An 11,907-nucleotide genomic window follows, 5' to 3' on the forward strand; every position below is an offset into this window, starting at 1 on the left:
GAGTAGCTAAATGCCAGCTGAGAGTAGCTAAATGCCAGCTGAGAGTAGCTAAATGCCAGCTGAGAGTAGCTAAATGCCAGCTGAGAGTAGCTAAATGCCGGCTGAGAGTAGCTTAATGCCGGCTGAGAGTAGCTTAATGCCGGCTGAGAGTAGCTTAATGCCGGCTGAGAGTAGCTTAATGCCGGCTGAGAGTAGCTTAATGCCGGCTGAGAGTAGCTTAATGCCAGCTGAAGTTCAGATTTTCAGGTTATTTTTTGTTCTTCTTGCTTTCATGAGGATCTTGTTTTGTCCTGCAGGGGGACCTTACAGACAGTTCAGGTCTGACGCAGGGCGACAAACTGAGAGCCCTGAAGAGTCGACGTCCCCCTCGATCACTCGCCACCACAAATCTGAGGTACCAGAACCAGAACCAGAACAGTTCTCTTTGTGTTTCATAGAACAACATGAGTTAGAAATTTAAGAACCATCTTTTGTTTGGTTCTACTGGTTTCGAATGTGAGCCAGTTTCTAGAACCTTTAAAACTTTAATCTGTTAAAGTTCAGGGTGTGGACTAATGGGTCCAGTCTGGGTGTGGACTAATGGGTCCAGTCTGGGTGTGGACTAATGGGTCCAGTCTGGGTGTGGACTAACGGGTCTGGTCTGGTTTTCAGAGTCGATGAGATGAAGCTGCAGAGCCGCTCAGGTACTCAGCCTCTCAGGTACGACCTTCCTCCCGTCACTTCGTGGTGTTTAATCGCGTCGACGCAGTTGATGATCAGGTTTTCTGTTCAGGTTGTCAATGGGCGTCGGTCATGGCTCCGCCTCCACCCTCAAGCCCTCCAAGTTCCCATCATCCTCTGCTTCAGCTGCAGCCAAAAGGATCGGGAGGAACTCTTCATCGATGGCGTCGAACATCAGAAGGTCAGAGCTCAGCTGACTTCCTGTGTGACTCCCGCTCCTCTTCATCGCCTCACAATCTTTACCATCTGATCCTGCTTTTTTTGATCATTAAATTCAGCTGATTTAGGTCAAGTCTCCCGTTTGTTTTGTTGACGTTTCATGTTGTTTGTTTTGTTGACGTTTCATGTTGTTTGTTTTGTTGACGTTTCATGTTTGTTTGATGTATTTGCCCCTCCCCCTCCTGCTGACCTCAGCTCCGCCTTCAGTTCGCGGTTGGCCAGCTCTCTCGGCGACCTCTACAACGCCGACATCGCGGAGAACAAGACGACAACRTACTCCTCCGCCCCTCCGTCTTCTCCCCCGACTGTGTCTTTAAGCTCCTCCCCCTCATCGATGGCCCCGCCCCCTCTGTCTTGCTACGCTAACGGACCTCACAGTTTGCAGCAGGAGGTCAACAACAACAGCGGCGGCGGCGGCGCCCTGTACGGCGGCTCCGTGGCGCCACCTGCTGGCAAAGGTTATATCCATCCGACGCATCAGGACCCCTACAGGGGCCAYGGGCCCTACAGTGCCATGAAGGGCCCCTCGGGACGCTATCTGAGCCGCTCCATACCTGTAAGTCCTCCGTCACAGCAGCAGCTGAAACCCCGCCCCTTTCTTCTGATAGGTGCTTTCTGTCCTGATGTCAGCAACACACCAGAGACGGCCATTTTTAAAAATGTCACAAAATAAATGAATCTGCAGTTTTATAAAACGTCTGCTTCTGGTGTGCTCCTGACGTGCTTTTATTTTTATTTATTTATTTATTTTTGTTTCCTGTTTCCTTGTTTGACTGAACTAAAGAGGTCAGGTGACGAGATGTAAACAAACAAACAAACAAACAAAAACAACAGAATGAAGTTTTAAACGTCACTCTGACCTCACAGTTCCTTTTAAATGTTGGATCTGTTTTCACCCTCCTGCTGCCCCTGGATCAAAACGACCCCSGAGGTCTCGAGTGGTTTTGACCCCAGGGCAGCAGGGGGGTGAATAAAGTGATGATGTCATCTGTCTTTGATGTTTTATTGAACCGTAACTYGGCAGAATCCTCTGGTTCTTTGGGTCAAGCAGGGAATCTGTGGTTTTATTTTGTTTTCTGTTTACTAATATCTTAAAGGACGGTCTTAACATCTGTCTAATAATCAATAATTAGTTCCTTATCAGCTGGAGGTTTCTAGAAAGAGGCAAAAGTCTTCATCCAGATTATAAAACTAAAAATTCAGTTTTAGCTAGCTGTTAGCCTAGCCAGGGTGCAGATCTTTGCCTCCTCCTCCTCGGCTCTGTTTTAAGCTGATGTCCCTTTAAAGATGGACGAACTATCCCTTTAACCTCACTAACTCACTCTGACCAAACGCTGCTGCTGAGATTCATCAGGACGCATTAAATCCTCACCGCCGAGACGTTTCAAGTTTGTTTCTGCGTTTGCTCAAACTGAGTGAATTTATTCAAACTCTAAACAACAAAACTTCATTTTTATTGTTTAGAAACATGAACTGAGTGAACGATTATAAACATTTAGATGGATTACAGTTTATTTAACTCAAACCCTTTCGTTCTGCAGGTCGGTCATGTTTGTGTTTTTATTTTGTTCGTCTCGTGTGTCATTTCTGTGGTGTTCAGATACAAGCTGAAGAGACGGAGCTCTGCTTGTCTTCAGATGAGATAAAAACTTCTTTAGCTTTTTTTAAGTGCCTGTGACGTGCATATTAAATATAAAAAGTTAAAGTAAACACCTTTTTAAAGGATCCCTGATTAGTTAGACTTTATTTGATAAACATTTATTTTAACTGTAAAATAAAGACTGTAAAAATACTGTAGGATGTTTAGTTTTATAATTTTTTAAAAATATATTTTAACACAGACGGAGCCATTTTATTTCCACACAAAGCATTCTGGGTAAATGATGACGTGGATAGGTCCTCGGTGCGAGGCTGCTAGCGAGCTATATCCACCCTGAAGGTTAATCTTGGACAATATCTGATGATCGACTCTTTTAAATGAAACCAGAGAGCGTTGACAGAGAGGAGAAGGTAGAAATGACTCAGCCTGGAACTGAAAATATGGATGGAGGACAACAGAGCTGCTTCATGGAAGAACAACCTCAGCTTAGACTGTTAGCTTATGTGCTAGCGCCGATGCTATATTACCTTATATGTATTAGCTCAGCGCTAGCGCGACAAACAAGCTAACCTGAGGTCCTCCATCCATATTTTCAGTTGAAGCTGAGTCATTTTTGTGTTCCCCTCTCTGTCATGTGGATGGAGGACCTCAGTGACGAGAGGAGAATGTGTAGCGCTGAGCTAATACATATATATGGTGATAGCGTCAGGGCTAATGCTAAAGCTAACAGGCTAAGCTGAGGTTGTTCTTCCATGAAGCAGCTCTGTTGTCCTCCATCCATATTTTCAGTTCCAGGCTGAGTCATTTCTACCTTCTCCTCTCTGTCAACGCTCTCTGGTTTCATTTAAAAGAGTCGATCATCAGATATTGTCCAAGATTAACCTTCAGGGTGGATATAGCTCGCTAGCAGCCTCGCACCGAGGACCTRTCCACGTCATCATTTACCCAGAATGCTTTGCGTGGAAATAAAATGTCCCCGTCCGTGTTAAAATATATTTTAAAACTTTTAGTTAAAAAATGATAAAAACTAAACATCCTACAGTATTTTTACAGTCTTTATTTTACAGTTAAAATATATGTTTATAAAATAAAGTCTAATGTTACAACTAATCGGGGATCCTTTTAAACGTAACATAATTCTTTATAATTTACTCATTTTGTCTCATAACTGTTATATTTTCTTTTGAACTTGACTCAGCCAAAGTGAAACAGGAAGTGACATCAAAGGGGAACTCTTTAAGAAAGAAAACTCTCTGGTCTTTGTTTATTGAAACTATTATTGAAACTCTGACTCTTCTTCATCTCTCTTTGATYGTAGCTCAAAATAAATTGAAGAAACAAATTCTCTACAGTCTGTTAGTCATTTTAGTAACACTCTGTTCACATGCTGACATTCTCCTGTGACATCACTTCCTGTTATTTTACTTGCAAATATTTCAACAACTCTTCATCCGAGCTGTGTAAAATTTGTTTTGTAAWATGTTGATAATGTTGTCTTTCCAAAAATGCATTGATATTTATAGCAAAACTTTGATGTCGCAGACACTTTAATGTTAGAGTTCTCTGACTCGATCTGAGCCATAAATCATAAAAAGATCAAAGACTCTTTAATGTTTTCAGAAGCTYGAGTTTGATTTGTTGTYGTTCGTATTTTTGTTTATTTTCTCTCCATCTTTGACTCAAAATGTTTCAATCTGTTTGTTTTTCAGTCTCTTCGGTCGGACTACATCCAGTACTAAAACTAGAGGTCCCACCTGAGACCCCGCCCCCCTCAGTGTGGACAGGAAGTGACATAGCGAGAGGCTTCCCCTCTCAGGACTGAACTGTGTGTAAATATGTTGTGATCTACACGCGTGTTTGGCTGAAGAGAAACAGATTTTATATCATTTGTCACAGAAGAAACTATATTTTTGTGTTAACGATAGAAAATATTTAGTTGTTTTTTTATGTGTCTGCAGACGGCGAGAGGCTCTCGTCATGGTTACAGTATTTACACCTGAGCAAGGTTCTGTTTGGGTTTTATGGTTTCGGGTCAGAATCAAACGTGCGGGCCGTGCCTTAAAGCAACTTTTAGGGTTTATTTTTTTAACCAGACTGAGAATAAAGACGGATAATTTTATTTTTTTAATAAAGAAACCAGATTTTAGTTTTTAATAATATCACCAGAATAAGAAGTTATTTATAAAAGAAACATAAACTCATCTGGAGATCAGTTTYACACAAAAACAAATAAATGTSAATTTATGGATGTTGAATATTTAACGTTTTGGGCTTTTTAATGTTWTTTTTATTAATAAAGTGTTTCTTTCAGCAGATTAATAAACACTTTAAATGTTTTATCGCACTCTGCTTTAACTCAACAAAAGGCCACTCCAGACACTTTAATGAGGTCAAGTGGAGATGTTATGAAGTTAGTGTCTTACCTGTTTCAGACGAGTCTTTGAACTCGAGCAATGAGACGAACAGCAGAGATTCACGGAGCTTTATTTATTTATGTTTTTGTAGAAGGAGCGGACCAGATAACCTGTTCTCTGTGGAAGAGAGAGGCCAAAACAAAAAATCATCAGATTTATGATCCGTATTTAACATTTAAAGCCTTTAACCCAGAGCAGCAGTAGGGTGAAGACGAAATAAAATTTAAACTAATTTTATGAGAGAGATTTTATTAAAACCCTCCAGCTGACCTGAGGTCAAACTGAGACCTCGTGAATGGTTTTGATCTAAGAGCAGCAGGAGGTTGAAACAAATATCTTTATTAAACTTTATTTTGTTGTTTTTATTATGAGACTAATTTTTTCACTCAAACTGTTGCTAATTTGAAAAAATAAATCCTTCAGATCTGTTTTGAGAAATAAAACGACTGCAGTGTCTGACACCGGACCGGACCGGATCCKGACAGGAAGCTGGAGGGTTGGCTGCAGGAAATGAGGGTCAGTGAGGTTTATCACAGCCTGTTCAGGGTTTGGTTTGACAGTTAACGACGGATCAACGATCCTGAAAGTGAAAGTAGCGAAGGATTCGTCCGCCCTCAGTTTGGACTCCAGAACTCTGTAGTGTCGTCTTGTTTTTGATGAAACCGCCTCGTGTTGAGGTTCTGTTCAGACGTGACTTCGGTGCCTTCATCAGATCTGTGGTCGTTCGTAGCTTCAGGTCCTGATTGGCTGACGGGTTTGTCTGTGTCACAAATTAAAACTTGAAGAATAAACGATCAAACTGATCGATCTGACTGTTACTTCCTCCAGCCTMGAGTTAAACGGACCTGAAGTGCCTTAAAGTGACAGTTCAGACATTTAGAAGTGAACTGTTTGATATATCTGCAACAGGTGAGATATTCACAACTCCACTTCAAAGATCCAAACTACCCCTTTAAACATTTTATAGCTACGTTTGGTGAACGGCCTGGAAATGTAGCAAAGAAGGAAATACTTTTATTTTGAAATGAACTGCCGCTGTTTTTACTCACGAATGTCTTTTTTTCCCTTAAACTTAAAGGGAAGTTCAGACAGTAATAATGTAGATATTTTGTCTTTACTGTTTCTAATAAAATGACTTCTGGAGTTAATTTGTGTTTCTGTGAATCAATGGATCCTAAAGTCTCCAATAAGTTTATTCAAATATTTGTGTTAATCAGCACCTGTTTGCAAAATACTTCATGTTCCACTTGATAAGATGTTATTTTGTCAAGGAGCAAATTATTTATAATAAAATTAATAAAACTGATGAGAAACCAAAAATAAATCTTTCTGAATGAAACACACGTTCCTTGACTGAATTCATATCGCCCACCACCAGTGGGGGGAAGCACTAATCTAAAAATTAGTTCCACTAAACCTAAAGCACTAACTCTAATATTTAGGTCCCCTAATTCTAAAGCATTAACTCTAATATTTAGGTCCCCTAATTCTAAAGCACTAACTCTAATATTTAGGTCCCCTAATTCTAAAGCACTAACTCTAATATTCAGGTCCCCTAATTCTAAAGCATTAACTCTAATGTTTTAAGTCCCCTAATTCTAAAGCATTAACTCTTAATATTTAGGTCCCCTAATTCTAAAGCACAAACTAATATTTAGGTCGCCTAATTCTAAACCATTAACTCTAATGTTTAAGTCCCCTAATTCTAAAGCACTAACTCTAATATTTAGGTCCCCTAATTCTAAAGCATTAACTCTAATATTTAGGTCCCCTAATTCTAAAGCACTAACGCACTGAAATTTTTAGCAAAAGCTGATTGTAAAGCACTAAAATAATGAATCCTCAGCAGACATGAGTCACATGTTGTCATGTTGCTCTCTKTAGATTTATTCACATTCCACAGCTGGACTGGATTTCTTTGTTGATATATTGTCAGCTGGTGGATCAGTGACACACATGAACAAAATGACAGTTTTCACCCTCAGCTGTTAACATTAATGTTGATCAATAACATTTATAGACCTCAGTTAGTGCTTCTAAATTTAGCCTATAAATTTAGCAAGTGCTAATCCACTAATACATTTTAAAATGAGCAAAATCACTAATCAGGAAATTAGTTCCCCCATTAGTGCTTTAGGGGAACTGTGCCCACCACCTTCCCTCTGATCTGTTGGTGCTCAGAGGGATGAAGATGACTCTCAGCTACCACCACGCCTGGTTTCACCTGCATATCTGAAGAGGAGGAGGAGGAGGAGGAGGAGGAGGGTAAGACACACAAATAAAACGAGTTGTGATGAAAGGTTAATGAAAGGTTAAACACTTCCTGTTCTGTCCAGCAGGGGGCGCCGTGGACTCAGCAGCTGATCAGAGGGGGGGCGTTCACACGTCCTCTGGTCTTTCATCTGTCCAGCTCATTTTCTGCTCCAGACTCTGAAACAGAAACACAAAGGAGACGACGCTCGTTCATCCAACCTCTCATCCATCCGTTCATCCAACCATCCGTTCATCTGTTCGTGCAGCCATCAGCGTGGTGAAGATGTCTGAACACAGGATCTTTGTTCAGCTGCTCTCAGGTGAGATTCAGTTTTATTGAATCTGATGGGAGCTGGTTTTCTGTGAAACCTCTCATCAACTGGTTCAGCTGCTCYGTCTTCATTTGAATAACAACAGGAGGGATTAAAACCAGGAGAAAAGAGGAAAACATCCAGATTTATTCTGTAAAAGACCAGAGAAGACTGTGAGGCTCCTCTTCCTCACTTTGGTTTAATCTAAAGGCTTAAAACTGGATTATTAGGTTGATTATTCATCAGTAAATTAAATTTCTTGTTTTATATTTATGTGTTTATAGCAGCTGTGATGTAAGCTCAGATTATTTATATTTCTTTTATTGTTCTGAATCTTTTATTCTGACAGTTTGACTCATTCTGCTGAGAGTCTGTGACGTTCGGCTGTTTTTCTGTTTTGTTTTTCTGAGTCAGTCCAGGTTTAATTGAACGTTTCAACATCAGACTCATTTTAAACAGAAAAAAAAAAACAAGTTCACAGCTGAAGGGCCTCCAGAACCTGCTGTGAGCCGAAAACATTTAAGCTCATTTTAAATCAAAGTTTCCTTTTGATTCAAACAGCATCAAGTTTTTATTAAAGAACATTTTCTGTCATTAAAACCTGTAGAAGTAGCAACATGTTAGCTAAAAGGAGCAGAAGGCTACATAGAAGCTACAAAGCTGAGTTGAAAGTAGCTAAACTGAGCTCTGAATAACAGCTGAATTTTGTTAAAGAAGCTGAACAGATAAGCTAAATGGAGCAAAAGAAGAGCTAAAAATCTAAAGGGAGCTAAATGATACATAAAAGCTTAAAGCAGCTGAACAGTAGCTAAAACTACAGAGAATTGGTTAAAAGAAGCTGAACAGTAGCTAAAACTACAGAGAAGAATTAGTTAAAAGAAGCTGAAGAGTAGCTAAAACTACAGAGAATTGGTTAAAAGAAGCTGAACAGTAGCTAAAACTACAGAGAAGAACTGGTTAAAAGAAGCTGAAGAGTAGCTAAAACTACAGAGAATTGGTTAAAAGAAGCTGAACAGTAGCTAAAACTACAGAGAATTGGTTAAAAGATGCTGAACAGTAGCTAAACTACAGAGAACTGGTTAAAAGAAGCTGAATCAGCTAAAGGGGGTATAAAAGGAGCTAAAAAACTAAACTGAGCTAAATGATGCTTAWAAGCTCAAAGAAGCTGAACAGAAGCTAAAAGTGTCAGGAGAAAAGAACAGCCAGCAGCCGAAGCAGAAATGTTTTTAAAGAAATAGAAAAGATCTTGATGACTTTCAGCAGAGGAAGTTTTTGTAAAAGAAGTTGAATGTTTAGAAAATTTAGAAAACCTAGAAGTCCATCAGCTGAATGAGCCGAACGTTGTGACGTATAAACAGCTAAAACCACAATGATTACGTTTTAATTAACTGATTCTTAACAGCTTTATTAGAGGACAAAATAGAGTCCTAACTGGGTCAGAACCAGCAGTTTTTTCTAACACGGTTCTGGTTCCCTCCACAGCTGTCCTCCTCATGTCCTCGTGGTGCGTTCAGGGTCTGCGTGTGGACGTGGTCCCCAGGGCGCCGCTGTTCGGCCTGGGCGAGCGCCAGCAGCTGCTCTGTAGTGTCCAGGACTGTCCCACGGCCCCGAGAATGTCCTGGTTCAGGCTGGGAGACCGTCCTCTGTCCGCGGCGGTCCACACCAACAGGACAGAGTCCCTGCTGACCTTTGACCCCGTGAAGACGGAGGACGAAGGACTGCTGGTCTGTCAGGTCCTCTGTGGAGACGAGCGCAGACAGAGACGGACCTCAGTCAGGGTCTACTGTGAGTCCTCTCACCTGGTCTTTTTACCTGGTTTAACTTTTAGACCCTGACCTGTGTCCCCTCTGGTACCAGCCTTCCCCTCAGACCCTGTGGTCACGGGTCAGGACCAGCTGAGACTGGGACCAGAGTCCACGCTGACCTGCCAGGTGCCTCACCTGTACCCCGATGGTTTTCTGACCCTCACCTGGCTTAAAGGAGGCACGGCTCTGAAGAGCACCTTGGGAGCGTCTACGTCCCTCCTGCTTGGGTCTGAGCACCAGCTCCAGATCCAGGACTCAGGAGGGAACATCACCTGCAGGGCCACGCTGGACATGGAGGATCTGCCAGCTGAGAACCAGACCAGAGAGACCACCGTCTCCCTAAACATCCTCTGTGAGTCACGATMCAGGTCTGTTTGTCTGAGCTTAGTCCACTAGACTCAGGTGGTCTCCTGTGGTCCACATCTGAGTCCGATTGACTGAGTTTGAGTCCCGACTCCTCCCTCTGAATCCTGACTCCTCCTCTGAATTCTGACTCCTCCTTCTGAATCCTGACTCCTCCTTCTGAATCCTGACTCCTCCTTCTGAATCCTGACCCCTCCTTCTGAATCCTGACCCATCCTTCTGAATCCTGACTCATCCCTCTGAATCCCGACTCATCCCTCTGAATCCCGACTCATCCCTCTGAATCCCGACTCATCCCTCTGAATCCCGACTCATCCCTCTGAATCATGGCTCCTCCCTCTGAATCATGGCTCCTCCCTCTGAATCATGGCTCCTCCCTCTGAATCATGGCTCCTCCCTCTGAATCCCGACTCATCCCTCTGAATCCCGACTCCTCCCTCTGAATCCCGACTCCTCCCTCTGAATCCCGACTCCTCCCTCTGAATCCCGACTCCTCCCTCTGAATCTTGACTCCTCCTCCTCTGAGTCCTGACTCCTCCTCCCTCTGAGTCCTGACCCCTCCTCCCTCTGAGTCCTGACCCCTCCTCCCTCAGAGTCCTGACCCCTCTTCCTCCTGAATCATCCCCTGACTCCTCCCTCTTAGTCCTAACTCCTCCCTCTGAAACTCAACTCCTCCTCCTTCCTCTCTCCTGCAGATGCTCCAGTTGTCGTAGAGTTTTCAGAACCTGTGGTCGTGATGACGGGCTCTCCGCTCACTCTGAACTGCTCAGCCGAGGGAAACCCTCAGCCGAACATCTCCTGGAGCGTCAGGGCGATGGACGGACGGACTCTGGAAGGACTTGGAGGTCAGCTGGTCTTTCCAGCAGTGAGACTTTATGACGCTGGTCGATACGAGTGTGAGGCTCGGAACACAGAAGGAAGCGACACAGTCGCTGTAAATGTCACTGTTCTGGGTGAGAGTGAAGCTCCTGTTTCATTTACAATCTTTGTTTTGGTCTTTTGTGACCTTGACACACCTGTCTGTCACCTCACATAGCTCCACCCACCAACACCTCCATGTCAGTGAGTCCAGGTGAGGTAGTGATGGAGGGCCAAGAGCTGACATTTACCTGTCACTCTGATGGAAGTCCACCCCCCACATTGAGCCTGAAGAGGGAGGGGGAGGAGCTACTGGTGACTGACTCCGCCTCCCCTCTCAGTTTCAGCATCCATGCTGCTTCCCTGGGAGACTCCGCCCTCTACCTGTGTGAAGCCTCAAACCAGATCAGCTTCCAGCTGGCGTCCAGGAACGTCAMGGTCAGAGGTAATGCTAGCTAAAAGCTAAAAGTAGCTAATAGATAGCTATAGCTTCAAAAAAGCAAAAGGCTATGGAGAACATTTTGCTTTTTTTATCATTCAATCAAACAAAATTTTCAATAAGAAAAAATTTTACAATCAAATTTTTGATTGAGTTGTAGCATCAWTGGCAGTCATAGCATTAGCATTAGYAGWACTATTAGCAATAGCATTATTAGCAGTAGACCCACCTTTTTTAATTGTTTTTAATGTCTAATATTTCACTGATTGATTGATGTTTGTACAGTGTCTTTGTGTCTTGAAGTGATTTTTTTAAATAAAAAGTGTTATTATTAGCATCATTAGCAGCACCAACATTAGCAGTAGCATTGTTAGCAGAAGTAGCATTAGCAATAACATTAGCAGTATCACTATTAACAGTAGCAACATCTATAGCAGTAGTAGCATTAGCAATAGCATCATTAGTAGCAGCATAATTAGCAGTTGTAGTCTTATTAGCAGAAGCATCATTGGCAGTCATAGCATTAGCATTAGCAGAACTATTAGCAATAGCATTATTAGCAGTAGACCCACCTTTTTTAAATTGTTTTTAATGTCTAATATTTCACTGATTGATTGATGTTTGTACAGTGTCTTTGTGTCTTGAAGTGATTTTTTTAAATAAAAAGTGTTATTATTAGCATCATTAGCAGCATAATTAGCAGTTGTATTCTTATTAGCAGAAGCATCATTGGCAGTAGTAGCATTGATAGCAGTATCATCAATAGCAGTAGTAGTATCAGCAGTAGCATTAGCAGTAGTAGCATCATTAGCAGTTGTAGCATTATTAGCAGTAACATCATTAGAAGTTGTAGCATTATTAGGAGTAGCATCATTAGCAGTTGTAGCATTATTAGCAGTAACATCATTAGCAGTTGTAGCATTAT

General features: G+C 42.1%; 2 protein-coding genes across 3 annotated transcripts in view; both read left to right on the plus strand.

Annotated features, from left to right (window-relative positions):
* The window catches only part of cdc14ab (cell division cycle 14Ab), a 36,600-nt gene extending 30,499 nt beyond the window's left edge, over positions 1-6,101 (plus strand). Inside the window, exons 12-16 of one of the 2 annotated variants that reach the window (XM_014019164.1) lie at positions 297-394; positions 652-699; positions 773-901; positions 1,135-1,495; positions 4,249-6,101. In XM_014019164.1, the coding sequence (XP_013874618.1) occupies positions 297-394; positions 652-699; positions 773-901; positions 1,135-1,495; positions 4,249-4,278 (666 nt within the window). In that variant the 3' untranslated portion in view covers positions 4,279-6,101. The remainder of the gene's footprint in view (positions 1-296; positions 395-651; positions 700-772; positions 902-1,134; positions 1,496-4,248) is intronic. The other variant, XM_014019165.1, reaches the window with a different exon arrangement.
* A 1,177-nt stretch (positions 6,102-7,278) lies between these two features.
* Positions 7,279-11,907, plus strand: part of vcam1b (vascular cell adhesion molecule 1b) — a 20,100-nt gene continuing 15,471 nt past the window's right edge. Inside the window, exons 1-5 of the mRNA XM_014019168.1 lie at positions 7,279-7,526; positions 9,000-9,302; positions 9,375-9,674; positions 10,381-10,638; positions 10,722-10,988. Of these exons, the coding sequence (XP_013874622.1) occupies positions 7,490-7,526; positions 9,000-9,302; positions 9,375-9,674; positions 10,381-10,638; positions 10,722-10,988 (1,165 nt within the window). The 5' untranslated portion in view covers positions 7,279-7,489. The remainder of the gene's footprint in view (positions 7,527-8,999; positions 9,303-9,374; positions 9,675-10,380; positions 10,639-10,721; positions 10,989-11,907) is intronic.

This window comes from Austrofundulus limnaeus, unplaced genomic scaffold (assembly GCF_001266775.1).
Source record: "Austrofundulus limnaeus strain Quisiro unplaced genomic scaffold, Austrofundulus_limnaeus-1.0 Scaffold210, whole genome shotgun sequence".
NCBI lineage: Eukaryota > Metazoa > Chordata > Actinopteri > Cyprinodontiformes > Rivulidae > Austrofundulus > Austrofundulus limnaeus.